The following is a 23,728-nucleotide window of genomic DNA, read 5'->3' as shown; positions in this document are numbered from 1 at the left end:
TCACACCAGTCAGAATGGCGCTCATCAACAAAACAACACAGAATAAGTGCTGGCGAGGATGTGGAGAAAAGGGAACCCTCCTGCACTGCTGGTGGTAATGCAGACTGGTGCAGCTACTGTGGAAAACAGTATGGAGATTCCTCAAAAAATTGAAAATCGAACTGCCTTTTGACCCAGCTATCCCACTTTTAGGAATATACCTCAAGAACACCATAGAACTGCTCCAAAAGGAGAAATGCACCCCCATATTTGTGGCAGCATTATTCACATTAGCGAAGATCTGGAAACAACCTAAGTGTCCGTTAGAGGACAAGTGGATTAAAAAGCTTTGGTACATTTATACTATGGAATACTACTCAGCCATACGAAATGATGACATCGGATCATTTACAGTAACATGAATGGACCTTGATAACTTATATGGAGTGAAATTAGTAAATCAGAAAAAACTAAGAACTGTATGAATTCATACATATATGGGACATAAAAATGAGACTCAGAGACATGGACAAAAATGTGATGGTAGCGGGGAGTGGAGGGGGGACTAGGCAGGAGAGAGAGGGAGTAGGGGGAGGGGAGGGGCACAAAGAAAACCAGATAGAAGGTGACGAAAGACAATTTGACTTTGGGTGAGGGGTATGCAGCATAATCAAATGTCAAAATAATCTGGAGATGTTTTCTCTCAACATATGTACCCTAATTTATCAATGTCACTGCATTAAATTTAATAATAATAATAATAATAATAATAAAAATAAAAGATATTTCCAAAAAAAAACAAAAACAAATGTTGACCCTCTGGCTACTGCTATTCCTCTGAGTAGTAAACTGTCTTTCATCTCTGACATAGATGTCTCATGTCTTTCAGTATCTAGGTTTGTTAGTTTAGATATAGGATAAAATGTCAGATCCTTCACAATTCTTGACAGTGAGCTGCCACTATACCCAGACCCACAATATTAAAAGGAATGGCAATGCCAGTGTTCTTGAGGATGTAATGCAATTGAAATTGTCATACATTGTGATGGGAGTGTATTAATAAATTGGTATTACTGCTTTGTAAAGCTGCTTGGCAAGATCTATTAAATAAAGGCTATAAAGCTATATATATGCATGTTACCTAAAACCTAGCAATTTTACTCCTACATAGAATCCCCATCAAAAATAAGTCCTTATGCCTGACCTGTGGTGGCCCAGTAGATTAAGCATCAACCTGGAATGCTGAGGTCACTGGTTCGAAACCCTGGGCTTGCCTGGTCAAGGCACATATGGGAGTCAATGCTTCCTGCTCCTCCCCCTTCTCTCTTTTCCTCTCTCTCTCCCCTCTCTAAAATGAATAAATAAAAAATCTTAAAATAAAAGTCTTGCCTGACCAGGCAGTGGCACAGTGGATAGAGCATTGGACTGGGATGCGGAAGGACCCAGGTTCGAGACCCCAAGGTCGCCAGCTTGAGCGCATGCTCATCTGGTTTGAGCAAGACTCACCCCCTTGGACCCAAGGTCGCTGGCTCCAGCAAGGGGTTACTAAGTCTGCTGAAGGCCCGCGGTCAAGGCATATATGAGAAGGCAATCAGTGAACAACTAAGGTGTCGCAATGCACAAGGAAAAACTAATGATTGATGCTTCTCATCTCTCCGTTCCTGTCTGTCTGTCCCTGTCTATCCCTCTCTCTGACTCTCTCTCTGTCTCTGTAAAAAAAAAAAGTCTTTATGTTAATTGAAAGATAAGGGTGTTTGTATCGATTTTATTCCTAATTCCCAAAAGCTGAAAATCTAATTGTCCATCAACAATAAACTGGATAAATACATTGTATTAACAATGAAAAAGAATGTAATACTGCTACAGACAGTATTATGGAGCATACATACTTTATAAAGTATGTATATTTATGTAAAGTTCAGAAAAACAGACACAACTATGACACACACTTAAATAGTGATAGAACTAAAGTAGGGGTTACCTTTGAAGGGAATATCAGTTAAGGGAGCTTCTATATTTTGATCTAAATGGTGGTTGCATAGGGAGTGCATGTGTATAAAAACTTATTAAGCTATACACATAAAATTTATATACTTTATGTATGTAAATCAGACCTCAATTTAAAATATATATAAAATATATTTAGGCTCTTGTCTTTCTGGAGGGGTTTTCCCTTGGCTTTGGTTTAGAAATAGCAGTCTTAGGCAACATAACTAGATCTTTGAAGAAATACTATTTTTAGTGTTGATTAAAAGTAATCTAATAACTTCAACAGATCGTAGAAGTTATTAGGTATCCTAACTGGCCATAAATTATTCTGATTTCCACCTTAGTTCTGTAGTAGCAACAGTCTCTGAAATTTTTTATTTTTAAAATCAAGTGTATTTAGCCAAATTTTACGTTATAAGATTTCCCTGTTTTGAGTAATTCACCCAGTTTAGTAATTTTCAGTATATTTACCAAGTTATGCAACCTTCACCATGAATCAGTTTTAGAAAGTTTTTATTATCCCAATAAAATTCATCATGTCTATTTAATGTTGATTCAGTTCCCTCCCCCAGCTCTAGGTAATTGCTAATCTTTCTATCTCTATAGATTTACCTTTTCTGGACATTTGATATTAATGGAGTCATACAATATTTGGTCTCTTGTGTCTGGCATAATGTTTTTGAGGTTCATCCATGTATCAGAAGTTTGTTCCTTTTTATTGCAAATAGTATTCCATTGTATGGCTATCATTACCACATTTTATCCATTCACCAGTTAGTGAATATTTAAGTTTTTACAATTTTTAATTATTGTGAATAGTGCTGCTATGAACATTCACATGCAATTATTTGGTTGGGCATATGTTTTTATTTTTCTTGGATAGATACCTAGGAGTAGAATCGATGGATCATGAGGTAAATTTATGTTTAAATTTTTAAGAAACTGCCAAATGTTTTCCGAAGTGGCTGTACCATTTTGCATTTCCACCCACAGTATGTATATTCCTGTTTCTCCACATCTTCTCTACCATGTTATCTCTACCATCTTATCCCTTATTATAGTTCGTTTAGTGGGTATGAAATGCTATCTTGTTGTGGTTTTAATTTTCATTTTCCTAATGATGTTGAGCTTACTTTATGTACTTATTAGCTATTTATATATCTTCTTTAGTGAAATATCTACTCAAACCTTTTGCACATTTTTTATTGGGTTGTTGGTCTTACTGAGTTGTGTAATAATTCGTATATTCTGGATACAAATTTTTATCAAGAGATGTTTGCAAAATATTTTTTCTCAGTCTGGTTCTTATTGATATATTTTGGAGCACAAACATTTTGATGACATCGGTTTATCAAATTTTTATTTTATTTTCCGCACTCCTCCAGCACACATTAGCATTACAAAGCCCCTCCCCAAGCAGGAACGTAGTTAGCTGTATCACCTGGTGTCATTGTTTAAAGAATGGAACAATATCTTTTTAATGGAAAGTATAGATAGATAGATAGATAGATAGATCTATTAGAAATATATAGAAATATCTAATAGATGTTTATTATTCTATATCTTCTAATAGAGCTATATTATATTTAATCTATATATGGATCTATTAGAAATATATATAAATATCTAATAGAAACATATAGAATATATATAATAGACTTATATATATAATAAAAAAGTATATATGTCAAGTATTATAAAACAGTGATTTTTCTTTGCTGTTAGAGGTTGTTTTAATTCAAGTATTGGAAAATATTTTCTGTATACACTTAAATGTTATTTCCCCTCTTCCCACTCCTGTTTCTCCCCATGTTAAAAAAAAAATAAATTATTGATTATATTTTCACCTGTCATAATGGTCATTCCTATAACACTGGCCTTTCTGGCTAACAGAAATTTTCAGATTCATAGGCAGTACTGATTATACTTCTTCAAAGGAAAGGAAGGGTAAAAGCAAAGTGCACCATCAGAAACCACATAGATCTGTCCTGGAGAATAACATTTTATACTATCAAAGTAGTACATACTGACTGTTGAACAAAATATTTCATCAGGTAATTATTTCTTGTTAATGTTGAATGTAAAACAGACCTACTATTGCTTACAAGGCAAGTCATAGATCAGGGAATAGTTTGTAGTGGGTTGTTCTGTGTGTCTGAAAACTATGGTTTCAGTGTCCTCACAAAGAGGCAGGAAAGTGAGCCATAAACCAAATGACTCAGTTATTTTCAAAACTGTATATATTATAGGTTGAAGGGCCAGTAGCCGTGGCCACCATCACAGCCGCCTGGCACGTGCAGGTTCCCATTTGATTTGGACAGACAGTAATGAAACAACAGAGCCAAGAAATGGTGGGCCATTTTCTTTATCCTTTCCTCGCACTTGGCCGGCCAGTAAAAACAAATACACGGGCACCGAAACCCATTCACACATTCTCCGATTCCACAACCAGGAGAATCTTTTCCAAGTTTTCCTAGAATCAAAGAGCCCACCTGTTCAGCAGAACTCACAAAGCCCCTCACCTCTGTTCCCCTTTGGCACCTGGCCATTTTGGCTTCCTGCCTCCTCTGCAACCACGTGGCCTCTCTCTTCCCTTTCTCCATCTTCTTAAAACTTTTTCCGCACTCCTCCAGCACACATTAGCATAACAAAGCCCCTTCCCAAGCAGGAAGGTAGTTAGCTGTATCACCTGGCAGCAGCCATTTTTAACAATAAAAGTGAGAAAAATCAAATAACACAAATTTTACAAAGTTATTTGCCCAACATAGGTTGTAAATATTTCCTGTATGTAGGGAAATAAAATTACTTTCACAGGGAATTATTCTGCTAACTATATAATGTATATAAATATTCGATAAGACCACCATCTCTGGTAGCTTAAATGATTAGCTATCTTAATCATCTTTTAAAATAAATTTTCTTAGCTCAAGAGGATTCCCTCTTCTCACTTTAGCTCTAGATATACATATTTCCCTTTATTTTCTAGTGTTTACATAGAAGTTATTTCCCCAAACTGGGGAAGATCAAATACTCAAGTCTCCTTGGTTAACAGGAATAATTAAGGATTTTAAACATAAGATGAGGTTGAAGGGGGGAAGGGGAGACTCAATATTTTTATAGTAATTAAATTGCTCTAAGCATATACACAGCTGGGGAGTAGGATGGGGTGATAAATGCCAGTAATAAAAAGCCTTGTTCAAATCCAGCTTTTAAATTGCCCTTTAAAAAAATTTTTTTTAATCTCAGTTTGAGTAATGTAATTATTTATTTTAGAGACCAAGTAATATTGAATAATGATGTGAAAATACCATTTATGTCACTTTTTTAAAAAGCCTAGGAGAGTAATTGTTTAAATGGCCCTGGCTGTGTTGCAGACTGATGCCCACTTGGGGAGAGAAGCACCCTCTTTTTGCCTGAGCTCTTTATCCAGCGTTGTCAGTCAGGACCAGGAAATTATTAAGGAATTATTTACAATCCTTGAGGCTGCTGCTGGATTGACCTCTAAAAACTAAAACTGTATTATTCCATAAGACCCTTAATTTTTAAAAAGAATGGAAAGCACACACGGCTTTTGTAACTCTTTGGTTTTTATAATACTTTTACTTGCAGGGAGCGCATATGCAAATGTTTATGTTGATATTTTTTAAATTTTTCCTCAAAACTTTTAAGTCAACATAAATAGGAAAAATATATGTAATGAAAATTTTAAAACAATCATGTACTCCTTATTAACTGTTTAAACAGAAGTCTGATTATTATAAGTGTTAATCCTAATCCGGAGGGACCCGAAACATTGAAGACATGAACAAGGTCCGTCAATTACACACCAAAGCTTTATTGTCTAGCTTGGCCAAGTGGCAGCAACTCCGACAGAAATCTGAGGGAGAGTGCGCCGGCCCTTTGTTCTACTTAGTTTTTATAGTTTTGTAAGTGGGAAGTACAGAAGCAAAATTGTAATTATGAGCCCCTTACCACTATTGGTTATAGTCATGTCCTTTAACATAATAGGACCATGTTCAATTTGCAAGCCATACATTATTTTGGAGAAAACAAAATTTACAAGTCATTGCTATAAGAAAAGGTTTATTTTGGCTTTTCTCTCCCTGTACCTGGCTAGCCATTCACCCCTTTCCCTACAGGCCTGGTGGAATGTTTGGGAATCCATGTTTTCTTCCCCTTTGCATTTACAATACAATGCCAAGGGCCATCCTGGTCATGCCAATCACACAGTACAGGGACTATTTCTCACAATTTCTCTGTACACCTTAACCCAAATTAATTAAATGTTCTTCAAGATTCCCAAAATATTAATATTAATTCTGTAGCTTTTGGTACTTTACAACACTTGCAGGTGAGGTGGCGCAGTGGCTCCTCAATAAGTATAAATATATTGGCCTATTTGATGTAGCTATGTATTCTTAGAAACATTAAGACTCAAACAACTAAAGTCTTATAGTTAGATATACCAATTAAAAGCTCTACCTACCATGTATGAAGAAAGTGCTATTTCCTAAAAACAAGAACTTTTAATTAAAATGACAAAGTCATTAAAGAAGAGTTTGGCAGTCTGTAGCATTAAAGCGCTTGTTTTTCTGGAGTAGCTCAGTTTTCCAAATATAAATTTAGATGTTTATATACTTTTAAATTAAAATTCTAAAATATAAGAAAATTAAAACTATATATTTTATTATTTTCAAAATGTAAATCACTATTGCGTATTTATTTTTAAGACTGTTGTATTAGAAAACAGTAGAGAACCTTGTGGACTTGCGGTTGCATGGCAGAAATTATTAGAGAGTAGGCTGTCTATGGTCATCCTTGATGTCTTAAAATCAGATTGGCAATGAATGGGAGGGATGTGGGAAGCAGGAAATGTTTGCTTGCAATAGCTGTTCTCCATGCTTTATGTGAAAATGAAGAGTCTATCAGGGAAGCATACAAACAACAGAAGTCAATTAAAATGTAAACCTTCACCATCTACTTGTTAATGTTTGGAGCTGCATCTTTTGCTAAGAAAAGGATCTCAAGAATCAAATAAATGCAAAATAGGGTATCTGAATGAATCCAATCAGAAACTGTAATGAGGATTTTACAAAAAATCAAAAATGGACTTTTCAGCAGTTAGAGCAGTGACTTTATGAATCTAAAGGTTTAAGGACAACAGAGTGGTTTCTTGCCCAAGCTTTAGCAAGCAGTGTCATTCAGGCTCCCTTCTCAGATCAGCCAGAATGACAGCTGTGCCACCAAAATCTGTTTTTATTAGTGGCATCTGATATAAGAATAAACAATTCAAACTAGTTTCAAACTCAGTGTACAGTTGCCTCTGGAATGTTTGGGACTAAATGTTGTCTGCTGAATTTTTTTCTGCCCACTTGTGTATTAAATGATTTTGACTTCAAAAAAGGGGCAGTTAAATGTTCTATAAGTGAGTCAGCTATTCCAATCAGATAAAATCTCAAAAATAATATGCTCTCTTTTTCTACTTCTTCCTTCTCTGAAAACAAGGTTTTTTAACAACATAGATTTTTATGGGTTTATTTTTTAAAGCATTTTTTTTTACATAACATTTTTATTGCATATTTTTTTCCTATTCATTTTCTTTCAACTTACCAAATTATCTCTTCTAAATGTATCTAGAAAATATTTATTAAATATTACAGTATTAATTTAACTTGACAGAATTATCTCAAAAAATTTGCCAGTACAATTTTACAGCAAAAGTTAACACCACAAGGTGGGAATATCTGTGTCCGTACAGGTCTGTCATTGGTGTTTGTGTGGTATGATGATGTGCAAGGCGTTGTTGGTATGACCACCTCTTTCATCCTTAGCTTTCAAATAACCCAGTAAGACAAAACCTAATTTGTTACTCAATTGTTTAAATGTCACCCAAACACAAAGTATAGTGTTGTAAAGTAGCGTACCCTAATTCCACGAGTTACGTAGAGACACCAAGGCAGGATACAGAAGAATTTTTAGGAGGAGACTTATTAATAAGCCAGCTGCATATGACTTACATGGGGTATAGTTAACCCAAATCGTGTAGTCTTGAATATAGCTTTGAGGCTAGTTATATATACTTGATCACATACAGGTTGGGTAGAAAAGGAAGGGGAAATGTGACACAATTATCAATCATTAACAAGCTTATAACATTTGTCTATAGGGTCTATAAAAAAAAACTCCTACAAATTAAAACTTAAAAGGTAACACAATAATGATATTGTTTTACATGTAAAAGACATTCACAAATCTTTTAGTGTCTACCTCCCATCCCTTTGTCTAAAGGTATATGTTACTCTCAGGATTCCAGGAAGGGAGGAAGAGTTAAAATCAATGTAGGATATGCAAATAGTGTCTCTTATTGAAAGGGAAAGGAAGTTCTTCAGAAAAACTTGATTCTTTCAATGCCTGACTTTTCCTCTTTAAAATGGTGTTGCCGCCTGACCAGGTGGTGGCGCAGTGGATAGAGTGTTGGACTGGGATGCAGAGGACCCAGGTTCAAGATCCCGAGGTCACCAACTTGAGTGCGGGCTCATCTGGTTTGAGCAAAAACCCACCAGCTTGAACCCAAGGTCACTGGCTCCAGCAAGGGATTACTCGGTCTGCTGAAGACCCGCGGTCAAGGCACATATGAGAAAGCAATCAGTGAACAACTAAGGTGTCGCAATGCGCAATGAAAAACTAATGATTGATGCTTCTCATCTCTCTTTGTTCCTGTCTGTCTGTCCCTGTCTATCCCTCTCTCTGATTCACTGTCTCTGTAAAAAATAAATAAATAAATAAAATTTAAAATGGCGTTGCCGCCTAACCAGGCGGTGGTGCAGTGGATAGAGCGTAGGACTGGGATGCGGAGGACCCAGGTTCAAGACCCCGAGGTCGCCAGCTTGAGCACGGGCTCGTCTGGTTTGAGCAAAAGCTCACCAGCTTGGACCCAAGGTCGCTGGTTCGAGCGAGGGGTCACTCCGTCTGCTGAAGGCCCATGGTCAAGGCACATATGAGAAAGCAATCAATGAACAACTAAGGTGTCGCAACGAAAAACTGATGATTGATGCTTCTCATCTCTCTCCGTTCCTGTCCGTCTGTCCCTATCTATCCCTCTCTTTGACTCTCTCTCTGTCTTTGTAAAAAATAGTAATAATAAAAAAATAAAATGGTGTTGCCAATACTAAGTTTTACAGTTCTTTGGTACCTTACCACAATGTTAAATACAGTTTAGTCATTAAACAAGCATTTATTGAGCATGTACTATATATATTCCAGGCACTATTTAAAACACTTGAGAATCATTAATAAAACAGAGATTGCCACTTTCTTGGAGCTTACATTTTAGCTAGGGAAAGTAAAATAAACATAGTAAGTAATTTATATCAGTGTTTTTCAACCACCAGTCTACCAACTGGTCTGCCAGAAATTTTGTGCTGGCCTGTGAAAGAGTTAACCACCCTGATGTTGTATGAAGACCACCTCCAGCTATTTTCTAGAACATTTGTGTATGATAGCACTCAGATCTTTTGTGAAAGCAGTAGAGCGCACCTTTAAAATGCAGTGGTTTTCAATTGCCGGTGTATGGACCAGTGCTGGTCCACCAGAAATTTTGGGCCGGTCCATGAAAGAGTTAACCACCCTGATGTTATATGAAGATTATAGACCCAATGATCTTAGTTGGATTCTCTTATGCTTAGGGTGATTCCTGCCTTATCAGCCCCCAAAATAATTCTATTTCACTGGTCCCCATGTGTAAAAAGGTTGAAAACTGCTGATTTATATCGTACAATAAAAAGTGACATGTGCTATAGAGAAAAGTAAAAGAGATCAAGAGTACCTGAAGGAAGATTATATGAACATCCTTGGAACCAGCATATTACCATCGTGTTAATCTGTCAAGCATTAAGCAGAGTAATGAAGAGGATAAGGGTAGAGCCAGTCAGATTTCTAAATCTAATTAGGACTAGTTAGTCTGGAATTCAGTTCTATATTGGGCATTACATGTAGGGCACCCAGAATTTATTCTGAAGGAATAGGGTTATCAGAGATGAATTATAAAATTGTCTTCTTGCCCTCAAGAATCTGCTATAATTTAATTATGGAAGGCAGACATATAAATGACTAACTGAATAACACAAGTTCTGATTAACGATATATGTGTGTAGTTGCTGAAGGGGAGAAGCAATTAATCTGACTGAGGGATCAGTCCAGGAAGCAGAGAAAGTGTAACCTTAGCAATTTTAGACAAGGAGTGAGGCCACATTTGACAAAGTATGACAAAGGCTTTTTCTCAGAGAGTGACAAAATTCAAGTGACTCTGAGGGAGAATATATCTATATACAGTTACTAGAACAAAGAGACACAGCTAACAGAATTTCAGGTCTCCTAGCTGATCTTTCCAATATTTGTCTCTTATGCATTTAAATAATGTATTTGAAGGGACAGGAATTTCAAAAAGAAGCACAGAGAAATTTAAAATAGCAGAATCTTAGGAGAATAATGATTTAATGGAAAAAAGCAGTAAGAAAATTACTTTGGATTATTTGATAAAGAAAATAGTAATAGACTCAGAGACAACAAAAAAAAATATTAATTGCTAAAAAGAAAAATGAATATTTTAATAGACTTAGGTAATACTGTAATCTGACTTGAGAGAGAGGAAAGGGGGATCAAGAAAGAAAAACATCAACTTATTGATTCATTCAGTTCCATTTAATTGTGTATTCATTGATTGCTTCTCTAAGTGCCTTGAACTGGCTACCTCTGGTGAGCCAGATCAACATTATCCACTGAACCACCCGGCCAGGGCAAGCAACACTTACCGTAATTTAACTGCTGTTCAAATTAAAGAAATAGTTCCTCTGGCCTGATCCGTGGTAGCACAGTGGATAACGCATCAACCTGGAATTCTGAGGTCAGGTCATTTGTTCGAAACCATTGGATTGCCTGGTCAGGACACATATGGGAGTTGATGCTTCCTGCTCCTCCTCCCTTCTCTTTTTCTCTCTCTCTCTCTCTCTCTCTCTCTCTCTCTCTCTTCCTCCCTCCCTCCCTCCCTCCCTCCCTCTCCTCTAAAATGAATAAGTAAAATCTTAAAGAAAAAAAAAAGAAAAGAAAGAAATAATTCCCTATTGACTGATAGCAGATTTGTGTAAGTTCTGACTCGGGACTTCATATTCAGTATCACTGCTTTTCTTTAGTTCAGTTTGCCTATGAGTATTTGAATTTGTGAAAGAATGTACTATTCATACAGCTCAGTAATTTACAATGTTTGTTTCTTTTAATGTCATCTGTCCCAAATTGAGGAATGTGTTCATTCCAAAGTATTTTTACTGTATTTCTAGGCCTTGCCAAATAAAGCAATAAAACAATTGATGTTCATTTTCTGAGGAGTTACTATAGTAAAGATTAATTTAGTAAAACATAAGTTCACACTAAATATCTATATTTTACAAAAGTTGCTATCAGCTCCTAATTGAAGTTAAGAAGTTGAACATGTAAAACTAAGGCTGTGGTTGAAAGTCTTTGCCAAAAATTTTTTTAAATACAAAGAAACTAAAATGGTTTATATAAATGTTATTTAATTTAAGTCTGTTCTCAAAGTATAGGTACCCTTTAGTTTTTTGTTGTTGTTTTTTTAAATCACATGAACTATTCTTTAAATTTTTTTATTTATTTATTCATTTTAGAGAGGAGAGAGAGAGACAGAGAGAGAGAGAGACAGAGAGAGAGAGAGACAGAGAGAGGAGAAAGAGACAGGGGGGAGGAGGTGGAAGCATCAACTCCCATATGTGCCTTGACCAGGCAAGCCCAGGGTTTCAAACCGGTGACCTCAGCATTCCAGGTCGACGCTTTATCCACTGCGCCACCACAAACAGGTACCCTTTAGTTTAATCTTTAAAATATTTGTAGATGGATGTAATATATAAAAGAAAAGATAGACTCCAGGCTTTTTTTTCTTGCCACAGCTCTTTGTTCCACTCCATGTTGTAGATTTCTATATCATCTGCCTACTGTTAATGCAATATGCATTCTCTTTTTATGAAAATATATCAAACCATTTTAGTGTATTGGCACATAGAATCATTTTTAGTAAAAGAACCCACTAGAACCTTGCTTTAAAATTATATGATAGCCTGACTAGGCGGTGGCGCAGTGGATAGAGCGTCGGACTGGGATGTGGAGGACCCAGGTTCGAGACCCCGAGGTCGCCAGCTTGAGCGCGGGTTCATCTGGTTTGAACAAAAGCTCACCAGCTTGGACCCAAGGTCGCTGGCTCGAACAAGGGTTTACTCGGTCTGCTGAAGGCCCACGGTCAAGGCACATATGAGAAAGCAATCAATGAAAAACTAAGATGTCACAACAAAAAACTGATGATTGATAATTCTCATCTTTCTTTGTTCCTGCCTGTCTGTCCCTGTCTATCCCTCTCTCTGACTCTCTCTGTCTCTGTAAAAAATAAATAAATAAATAAATTATATGATATACCATTAATATTGCCATAATGGTAACCAAATCACTCATCCAGACAGGTTTCATTTGAATTTTGTTTTAATGTGAATAAAAGATTCCCATTGTCACTGATTCTTTTTTATGTTATTCTTCTGTTTATCAGCTTAAAAAGTATTTTATAAGTACTTTTATTATTTAAAAAAATTGAGGGCTTTGTATCTTACTGTGGAAAATATTTGAAGTGCAGAGGTGTCTGTGACATGCAGGGCACCTTTATTTTGCATTAGCAAGGTCTTTCTTTATTGCCTAAGTTTGATTACTGCCCTTCAAAGCCATAACAACAGGGAGTTAAGGGAAAGTGGCAAACATGACTAAGGGATGGAAAATAAGCCTTTTAAGAAAGAATGACGACAATCAAAACAGCATGGTATTGGCAGAAAAATAGACACTCAGACCAATGGAACAGAATAGAAAACCCAGAAATAAAATCACATATATATAGTCAAATAATTTTTGATATAGGGACCAACAACACACAGTGGGGAAAAGAAAGCCTCTTCAATAAATGGTGCTGGGAAAACTGGAAAGCCACATGCAGAAGAATGAAACTGGACTACAGTTTGTCCCCCTGTACTAAAATTAACTCAAAATGGATCAAAGATCTAAATATAAGACCTGAAACAATTAAGTACATAGAAGAAGACATAGGTACTAAACTCATGGACCTGGGTTTTAAAAAGCATTTTATGAATTTGACTCCAAAGGCAAGAGAAGTGAAGGCAAAAATTAATGAATGGGACTACATCAGACTAAGAAGTTTTTGCTCAGCAAGAGAAACTGATAACAAAATAAACAGACAGCCAACTAAATGGGAGATGATATTTTCAAACAACAGCTCAGATAAGGGCCTAATATCCAAAATATACAAAGAACTCATAAAACTCAACAACAAACAAACAAAGAATCCAATAAAAAAAATGGGAAGAGGACATGAACAGACACTTCTCCCAGGAAGAAATACAAATGGCCAACAGATATATGAAAAGATGCTCATCTTCTTTAGTTATTAGAAAAATGCAAATCAAAACTGCAATGAGATACCACCTCACACCTGTTAGATTAGCTATTATCAACAAGACAGGTAATAGCAAATGTTGGAGAGGCTGTGGAGAAAAAGGAACCCTCATTCACTGTTGGTAGGAATGTAAAGTAGTACAACCATTATGGAATAAAGTATGGTGGTTCCTCAAAAAACTGAAAATAGAACTAACTTATGACCCAGCAATCCTTCTACTGGGTATATACCCCCAAAACTCAGAAACATTGATACGTAAAGACACATGCAGCCCATGTTCATTGCAGCATTGTTCACAGTGGCCAGGACATGGAAACAACCAAAAAGCCCATCAATAGATGACTGGATAAAGCAGATGTGGCACATATACACTATGGAATACTACTCAGCCATAAGAAATGATGACATCGGATCATTTACAGCAAAATGGTGGGATCTTGATAACATGATACGAAGTGAAATAAGTAAATCAGAAAAAACCAGGAACTGCATTATTCCATACGTAGGTGGGACATAAAAGTGAGACTAAGAGACATTGATAAGAGTGTGGTGGTTATGGGGGGAGGGGGGAGAGGGAGAGGGAAAGGGGGAGGGGCACAAAGAAAACTAGATAGAAGGTGACAGAGGACAATCTGACTTTGGGTGATGGATATGCAACATAATTGAACGACAAGATAACCTGGACATGTTATCTTTGAATATATGTATCCTGATTTATTGATGTCGCCCCATTAAAAAAATAAAATTATAAAAAGAAAAAAAGAAAGACAGAATGAGCCTGAACCAGTGGTGGCGCAGTGGATAGAGCGTAAGACTGGGACAGGGAGGACCCAGGTTCAGGACCCCGAGGTCGCCAGCTTGAGCGCGGGCTCATCTGGTTTGAGCAAGGCTTGCCAGCTTGAGCCCAAGGTTGCTGGCTCAAGCAAGGGGTCACTCAGACTGCTGTAACCCCCCCGCCCCCCCGAGAACATATGAGAAAGCAATCAATGAACAACTAAGGTGCCGCAACGAAGAATTGATGCTTCTCATCTCTCTCCCTTCCTGTCTGTCTGTCCCTATCCCTCTCTCTGACCCTCTCGGTTTCTGTCACACACACACACAAAAAAAAAAAAAAGAGAGAGAGAAAAAGGAAAGAAAGAAGAAAGAATGATCTGTTTAGCTTTAAAAGGAGGAGGAGTGTACAAAGTAAATAACACTTTCTGGATAGGGATCACTGGTTTCAAGGCCTGGCTCTACAAAAATGAGTGATTCGCTTTAGTCAGGTCACTCTACTGTCTCCTAATCTGTAAAATGAGGGTAATTGACTAACTATAGTAGTATTTTAGGATTTGCAGGCCAGATGACCTCTGTCACAACCACTGAACTCTAAAATGTCACTTCAGCAGGCAAGGCTATGTTTCAATAAAACTTCATTTACCAAAAAAGGCAGCAAGCCAGATTTCATCCACTGGCCTTAATTTACTGACCTGTAGACAAGATGACATTTAAGATTTCTGTCACGTCTGCATTCTGTGATAATACTTTATTAACAACATCATAGAGAGGGTTTGCTGTTCAGTTATTTTCTATGGTTTACCAGTCAGGGGCTAACCAGGAGACAGAAATCACAGGTATTTTAACAGAAAATTTGACATGTAAAAGATTTTAAATTACTAGAAAGGTAAAAAGAAAACACTGAGGGATCACGGACTTAGCAACTGCAGGAAGCAGCTGCCACCTCAGCCGGTGGAACAGAAGATTGGATGACTGACCCCATAAAGTTGAAACTCAGATCTCTGTGAACTGGGCCCTGCTCATCTGATACTGATATTGCTGAGCTCCAAGGAAGGCTCTGTGTAGTTGGGACCTCTGAGAGCTCCCCTTTTTGTTAGCTACACACATATGGATAAAGAACCAAACAAAAGAAAATAGACTTTGGGTAAAGCAAGAGGGATTGTATTAAACATAAGAAAGAACTAATTCATAGTGCCACATTAGAATACAGTAGCAATGGTGTAAGAGTCCTTGTCCCCAGTGTTTTTAAATAAAATAGTAGATAGTTATCTACTCTGGATAGTTTTAATTTCAGAATGTAGAGAGTAAGATTATCTTTATTCCTCTTGATATTCTCTACCTCTCTCTGGTGTGTAATGCAGCATTTGACTTCCCTTTCTTGGTTTAAGTTCCCTAGTCTGGTTTTCAGAAACATTTGTTTCCTTATAGAAACTGTCTCTAATTTGGTAAGTTCTTTTTCTGAGTTGCCAGTAGACCCAGGTAACTATGACAGTTGCAATAATTGAAGGATAAGGGGAATATTTCTCTCTTGCACTTGTACTCTCTATTCTTTTTTCTTTTCTACTTCTATTTTTGTTCTTTTTGTTGTTATTTTTTACAGAGACAGAGTCAGAGAGAGGGACAGATAGGGACAGACAAGGAAGAAAGATGAGAAGCATCAATTCTTCGTTGAGGCACCTTAGTCGTTCATTGATTTTTTTTTTTTCTCATATATGCCTTGACATCCGAGGGGCGGGGGGGAGCTACAGCAGAGCAAGTGACCCCTCGCTCAAGTCAGTGACCTCGGGGCTTCGAACCTGGGTCCTCTGTGTCCCAGTCCAATGCTCTATCCACTGCATTACTGCCTGGTCAGGCTTCTCTTCTGTTTTCTCTACCTTTTCTCTCTTTTTCAGCTCATAGAGCATGATGACTGTTTCTGTGTCACTTAACTAAATACACCTTATATTGTTATTTGTGTCTTGTCTTGATTTGGGATATGGACATAAGACTTCATTGAATCTCAGAAGCCAAGAAACAATTTCTGTTTGCTCCCTTTCACCCATTCTAGATAGTCACCAGAGGTAATCTGGCAACTAAGCCAGGGAGGGCACCAAGAACAGTGCCTGGCATATGGTAGGCTCTCAGTAAATATCTGTCATTGAGTGACTGAACTAACCTTCAGCACAATAGCTTACACAGTTAGCAACAAATTGAATTAATGGTTTAATTAATAATTTATAAGCTCTAAATAGAATTTGTATTTTTCCCCCCTTTTTTTTTGGTTAAAAACTATTTTGTTTTCAGTGCTTCCTGATTCTTGATTTTTTTTTCTTTCATTTTTTGTTTCATTATGAGTGGACCCAACAGCTCTCAATATACAGCAATGCTAATTCCATTCCTCTCACCCCATCTTCTGCTATTTTCTCTCTCTCCTGTGGCTGGATTAAGAGTTAAAAGATTTATAGATACAATGGGAGGTTGTTAGTACTTGATTATCTTGAGAGATCAACAGAATGTTTTTGGAATTGGCATTGGCAGCTTCATGGACATTGGCAGTTTCCTAAATGCTATTTGGCAGTCCTCTGTTCATTGTCCCAGGCTCCCACCTTTCCAGTACACACACACTGGAAAATTGTGTTCAGAATATTTTCAAATTTGATTCTTTACCATGAAGGGAAAATGTTGAAAATATAGTGTCATGGGATTTGGGGGTTTTTTGGTTTTTTACAGCTCAGTATAATTTGAAACAGGTTTCTTCACTGATGATGTTTATATCTTACTCTGTAAATGGGATTTGTGACCCAAAAAGAAGCAAAAACTAATAATCTTTGTTGTCAGATACTAATGTTTGCCAACTTGTTGCTAATATTCTCCATAAGCTCAGGCAGTTGATAGTGATGAAGGAGCTGAAAACAACTCTTGACATGTTTCCCTGGCTCATGTTCCTAATGAAGATTCTTAGTACAGCAAACTCTTGGTAAATGTATCTGCTGGAGTAAGCTCTGATTCCAAAATTTGGGAGATACAGACTAACTGAAGGTTTTTGAAACTAACATATTCTGACTAAACTCTTCTGTCTTCTCAGCCACAAGTTCTGCCCACTTGGAGGACCTTGCTTACCTGGATGAGCAGAGACATACACCTTTGAGAACGTCTCTTCGAATGCCAAGACAGAGCATGGGTGGTGCTCGCACACAGCAGGATTTAAGAGGTTAGAACGACAGGATTGCTTTGCCTCGGGATCCCCAGGGGAAGATGGAAATGGAGAATAGGCAGAAAGTTCCACACTTATTTATACCTCTCTTAACCATAGAAAAGAAAGATAAATACGAAAGCATTGCCCAAGGCATTGTAATGACGTACATTTGGAAGCATTGGCATTGATTCCTTGAAATTCTGAAAGAAAATGGTAACAGTCTGGTGGTGATGGGAGGAAAAACCTTTTTAAGACCCTGGATTTCCTAAGTGATAGTTGACCAACTTCAGCCCTAGACGTATTGCAGCATGAACTTGATGCTCATAATATGTTTTTCTAGAGACTTTATTTCATGTTTATTCTAGTGGCCATTTCTGGCAACATCTAAGGAATTTATCCTTTTCCCACTCAAGCACCTGTGTGTTTCTACTCTTTATGCATGCTATGTGTTTCTGCAGTCAGGATTCTGATCTTTTCAGAGACTTTCATTTTTTTATTACCACAGTCTAGTTGAGAGACTGTTACCGGTATCTCTGCTTGTACTCTGTTTGCTCACAGTGAACCAAACTATCTCTGATAGCCTTAACCAGATGGTCTTCTTTCTCTAGTATCTAGTAATCCATAGCTCTACTACATCAAGTTATATTTTTATTTTATTTTTATTTTAATCTTTGTTTTGCTCTCCTCACCTCTTATCCTGTTCCCCATTGTAATCCATTTAGTGCCAAGTGCACAACTCACACAGAAAGGGATTCATACATACCTGCTGTCCATTCTGGAAGTCATTATACTGACAGGTTTTCAGTGACAGCTAGGTAACTGGGAGCATAAAATAATTGATTGTTTTTAAACAGTTACCATATCTCCCATCAAGGATAATGAATTGATGGCCTCAGTCATAATTTTATTCTTTTTTTTATTTTTTTAGAAAAACAGGAAGGGGGAGAGACAGACAGACAGACAGACATCAACTTAGTTGTGCCATTGATTGCTTCTCATATGTGCTCTGACCGGGCTCAAGCTGGTGATCTCAGGGCTTGAGCCAGTGACCCTGGAATTGAACCAGCAACCTCAGCTCTCCAGGACAATGTTCTATTATGGTGCCACCAGCCAGGGCCATAGTTATATTCTTAAATCTATCCATTCTGCTTGCCATTTCTTCAGTTAGCCACATACTAGTTGCTTAGAATGTACAATTGTATATTTCCAGCCCAGAAAGTGGTATTATGTCAAATACCACATTTGTGCTGGTAGATTGATTATATCCAAAACCTGAATAAATTTAGTCAAAGGACTAAATAAATGATTTGTTCCAAGACCAGATGCATAGCTATAATAAAGAAGATTGGACACAACTATTAGTCTATATAGACCTTCAGATTTGGCATCACCATGCATTTCATTTCTGTAAAACATACTTACATTGACTTTATTTTCTACTTTGCTAATCAATGAATAAAGGATTTTATACTACATAAAAAATAAAGTTGACAGGTTTTAGCTGTATGTTTTTGAAAATTCTCCATGTTGGGTTCTATTGATACTTGATGGGACATTTCTGCTTCTAGTATCTAAAGATTTGTATGATCTTTGACAAATGCACTTTAGTGAGCTTGATATTTATACCCAGATATCAGTTGTACCTAGAATACAACAAAAAATCTTTTCATTGCATTGAGCTTCAATCTAAACATTCAGTAAAACCCAAGTATATCCAAAGATTTTTTCAAAGCATACCTAAGTCTTTAGAAAACTCTATGCCTAAATAATACATCCCTAACAAAACTAATTTTATACCCCTTACAGTTGGTGTCTCAACTTATTGTTTAAATTAATTCTTAAAGACAAAGTTTGTCCATTGATAAAGGTACTATGGGCTCTGGCTGGTTGGCTCAGTGGCAGAGCATCAGCCCAGCATGTGGATGTCTTGGGTTTGATTCCTGGTCAGGGCACACAGGAGAAACAACCATCTGCTTCATCACTACATCGACGCTGGGTGTTAAGGATGGCTCTATGGAGCCTCCACCTCAGGCACTAAAAAAAAAAAAAATAGCGCAGTTGCAAGCATGGCCCCAGATGGGCAGAGCATCGGCCCCAAACAGGGGTTGTTGATGGATCCCAGTCAGGGCGCATACAGGAGTCTGTCTCTCTCTCCCCTCATCTCCACTCCTTTGAGCAGGGTAAATGGTTAGTACATGCCATCCAGATCAGAGCAGTAATCCATAAGATACTGGATGTATACTAAGCACTATTTTGCCTTCTAAAATAAACCTACTTTAATTTAGAACTTCGAGGCCCTGGACAATAATTCTCCTTCAAAGAGTAACATGTTATCTTGACTGCTGTTTATAAATGCACTTTGTGGCTTATGAGATTACTTAAAAACACATTAACAAAAAAGGAAAGCAAATTTGGACAGACTAGCTTCATATTTCCGTAGACTTGCTTGACAAGCTTTTATAATTTGTGATCATTATATCCAAAACATTACACTTTATTATAGAAGTAGAATCATATTGTTTTCCTAACATAATTTTTAAGAAAAATGTCACATCATGCTTTCTAATTTTATTTAAAGGAACATACAAATTGTAGTCATATTTCAGTTTTACATCTTTTTCTTCCTTTGATTATGGTTGAAGTAAAACAGTTTTACCAAAAAAAAAAAGTAGTCAAGTGTTTGAAAACTTTTTTTAGTATAAATTAAGATATGTCTTTCTACATTAGAACTGTACCTTTTTATATTTTAAAATATTACTCAGTCATGAAATATTTTTTAATACAATTCTGGTTTTAAATGATCCTTGACCCTCAGTGAAGGTAATTAATGGTTATGTATACTGTAGTATATCAAGTAGGTACTAGTATATCAAGTAGGTACTCTATACTAATTCCAAGTATAGAGATTATCTGAAATAATACTTCGTGAATATATGTCTAAAACAGTGGCAAGCATTTATTAGGTACTTCATACAGGCAGTCTTTCACTGTTCTGTTTAGAGCAATGATTCTCAAAACATTTTTGGTCCCAAGACCCCTTTACATACTTTAAAGGTTATTGAGGACCGTATAAAGCTTGTGTTTATATGAGTTATAGCTATTGATATTTACCATATAAGCAATAAAAACAAATTTTAAAAATGTACATTTAAAAGAAATAGTAGGTCCATTATATGTTAATATATAAGCTCTGGAAAATTCCTCCGTACACTATCAGAGAATGAGAATGGAAAAAGACAATGTCTTAATATTATGCAAATAGTTTTGACTTTGTGGACCACCTGAAAGTATCTTTTTTTTTTTTTTCCTTGAAGTTGGAAACGAGGAGGCAGACAGACTCCCGCATGCGCCTGACCGGGATCCACCCGGCATGCCCACCAGGGGGCGATGCTCTGCCCATCTGGGGGGTCGCTCTGTTGCAACCAGAGCCATTCTAGCGCCTGAGGCAGAGGCCACAGAGCCATCCTCAACGCCCGGGCCAACTTTGCTCCAATGGAGCCTTGGCTGTGGGAGGGGAAGAGAGAGACAGAGAGGAAGGAGAGGGGGAGGGGTGGAGAAGCAGATGGGCACCTCTCCTGTGTGCCCTGGCCGGGAATCGAACCCGGGACTCCTGCATGCCGGGCCGACGCTCTACCACTGAGCCAACCAGCCAGGGCCCCACCTGAAAGTATCTGAAGAATTCTTCAGATGTCCCCAGATCTCACTTTAAGAACCACTGGTTCAGAGGATACTGTTGTAATTAAAGATAAGTTTTATGCCTTGCAGGGACCATACAACCTATTTACAGAATGCAAAACAGTGCAGGTTGAGAATTGGTTAGAAGTTGTTCATGAACATGGTGTAAGAGTACAGGCATAATTCTTTTAACAGTTACCTTAATAATGACTGCAATTGTCTGATCATAATGGTAGTCTTCTGACTGTTGAAATAAATTGCTGGGGTAACATATGAGGTAGAATTTGTGTCTTCAAGTGGGGTATTAACAGTAACATTTGCTTTATTAGCAAAATTTTTTTTAAATTTCTTAAGACAGCTGTTTTGAACAGCTGTTCTACTGAAATTGATGTTTCTAGAGACCTGGCCCAACAGTGGAGACAGGGTTACATAAATGCACTGTCCAGGATCCCATTCCAGCAAGTTACTAGATCCCTAGCTGTCAACCATCCAAGAGCTTGAGCTTTAATGATAAAATAGTTCCAGAGGATTGTGTACCAGTGCAGAGTATAGATCTGGCTAACCTTCTACAAGTGCCTTTTCTAGTCCCAGAGCCTATTGTCCTTGACAGATATTAATTTGAAATCTTATTAAAGTTTTTAACTGCAGTTTTTTAAATTATTTGGGGGATCCATTTTTAAAATGTAATCACCATTGTGTTCATGTGAAGTTATAATAGAAGATTACCCACCTGAAACCTCTCACTCTGACCATCTTAATGAATCTCTTCTTTCACAGAGAAAGACAAACTAATTTTGCTGCCTAGTAAAAGGAAGGAAGAAGTTGTTGATTTTTATGGATAAATGTAATAAACCATATGATGGAATATATAAAGGGAAGCAGGGAGAGTTAAAATACACAAAGCAAAAGATAGCACAATGACTGAATAGGAGCTACTTGGGGTAAATTAACAACGAATTATTAATGGTAAGACTCTAACATTCCTGATATTAAATTATTATCACACTGTTCTACTTGAAGAGATTACACATTCCTAATTAAAACTTATTTCTCAAAATATGTTGGTTTCCTTAGGACCTTTACTAAATCCCATTATATAAATGGACATTGGCAGGCACTGGGTTTTGTTAATAGCTGCTTTAATAAATACTAGGTTAGAGGGCGTATGTGCAAATAATAGTCTGACTCATTGGCAGAATTCATGTGAAAACTGACCCTATCACAGTTAACATGGCTTTGTCAAAGCAAACAATTCAATTTTTATCAAATAAAACCAGGCCCTCATACCATTTATGAGTCTCTTACTTTCCCAAAACAGTGAATCCTTTAAGAAGATGACTAAGATGCATGTCATGAAGCTAATACGTTTGCAATAGCCCACTGAGTCACACATCCCTGAGGTTTCTTAGTCATCTTGATCATTGCCTGACTGGCTCGCACATGTACAAGGGAATATTTCCATCAGTGTTTTCTTCTCATTGTTCATTGTTTTATTTTTACAAGATTAAATTTCTTTTTTGGTAAATTCAAAATTTAGATATAAGGTTGCATGCATATAACTGCCTATATATAAATATTAGAGGAGTGGATTATAAACTTTATTAGTATGAGATTGCTCCTCTCTCTCCCAGTTGGCTCTTCTGCAAAAAGCACCATAAAATCTAAAATCTGAAAATGCAGTACTCAAACTGGATGTCTTTAAATGTCTGCTGGAACTAATTTATGCTTTTTGGAGTAGTCTTGCTATGATATATTTTTTAAAGCAGATCACTAGTTGTTAAAGTAGCTCCATATAGGTGCACAGATCTGGTTTTTTATATAAGCCAGCCTTCTTGGTAAAATGAACTCCATCTTAAATTCTGAAGGAAAAAAAAAACAAGAACAATAGCTGATATACAACAAAGCCCCCCCCAAGGGAGAAATAATATCCTTTGAAAAAGAGAAGAGTCTATTAAAACACATAATCTTTTAGCAAGCACATACTAACCTCTTGCATTAAATAACATTATTTAAAGAAAAGCTATGAAATAACATGAAAGAAATACTATTTATGATATCTAATTCTATTTATGTATCTAATTCTATAAAAATAAATGACTGAAAATATTTTTAAATGCCTTAACTGTAATGAAGAAAGATAACTAACCATTAAGCCATTTAGATGTTTTGATCTAAAGAGTCAGTTTCCCAGTTAACCTCTCTATCCTTATTTTCTCCAAAAGTAAGTGCATTTCATTAAAGTAGCTGTAATGTCTCTAAATTTACTTAGGTAACGTTTTGCAAAACTTTTTTTGGTTCAGTAAGATGATCTAAGCTTTCCAATTTTAAAGTATATACAAGGTTTTTTATGGGATAACTTCCCCAGATACTGATAAAGTACAGAACTGGAGAATTTCCTTTGTAGGACCATAGCATTTCATCACTGAGAGTTCACTTAAAAATGTTTAATCTTAAATTTTAAGTAATTAACCAGTTTTGTTATATCTCACCTTCAAAGCCGATAATCTAATAGCACAAAATTATATTGACATAGTTACGTAATTATTTTATCAAATGTTTCACATTTTAAAGGCTTTACTGTTTTATATTTCTCCTCTATTTTGTGATATTAAATGTGAGGA

General features: G+C 36.7%; 1 protein-coding gene across 7 annotated transcripts in view; it reads left to right on the top strand.

Annotated features, from left to right (window-relative positions):
- Positions 1-23,728, top strand: part of TANC2 (tetratricopeptide repeat, ankyrin repeat and coiled-coil containing 2) — a 372,265-nt gene that overhangs the window by 227,009 nt on the left and 121,528 nt on the right. For all 7 annotated transcript variants that reach the window (XM_066363072.1, XM_066363071.1, XM_066363070.1 and 4 more), the window contains one exon: positions 17,322-17,447. In XM_066363072.1, coding sequence (XP_066219169.1) covers positions 17,322-17,447 — 126 coding nt within the window. The remainder of the gene's footprint in view (positions 1-17,321; positions 17,448-23,728) is intronic.

The sequence above is a fragment of the Saccopteryx leptura genome, chromosome 2, assembly GCF_036850995.1.
Source record: "Saccopteryx leptura isolate mSacLep1 chromosome 2, mSacLep1_pri_phased_curated, whole genome shotgun sequence".
Taxonomy (NCBI): Eukaryota; Metazoa; Chordata; class Mammalia; order Chiroptera; family Emballonuridae; genus Saccopteryx; species Saccopteryx leptura.
Note: the sequence above shows the minus strand (reverse complement) of the source record. Positions and strands in the feature narration are given on the sequence as shown.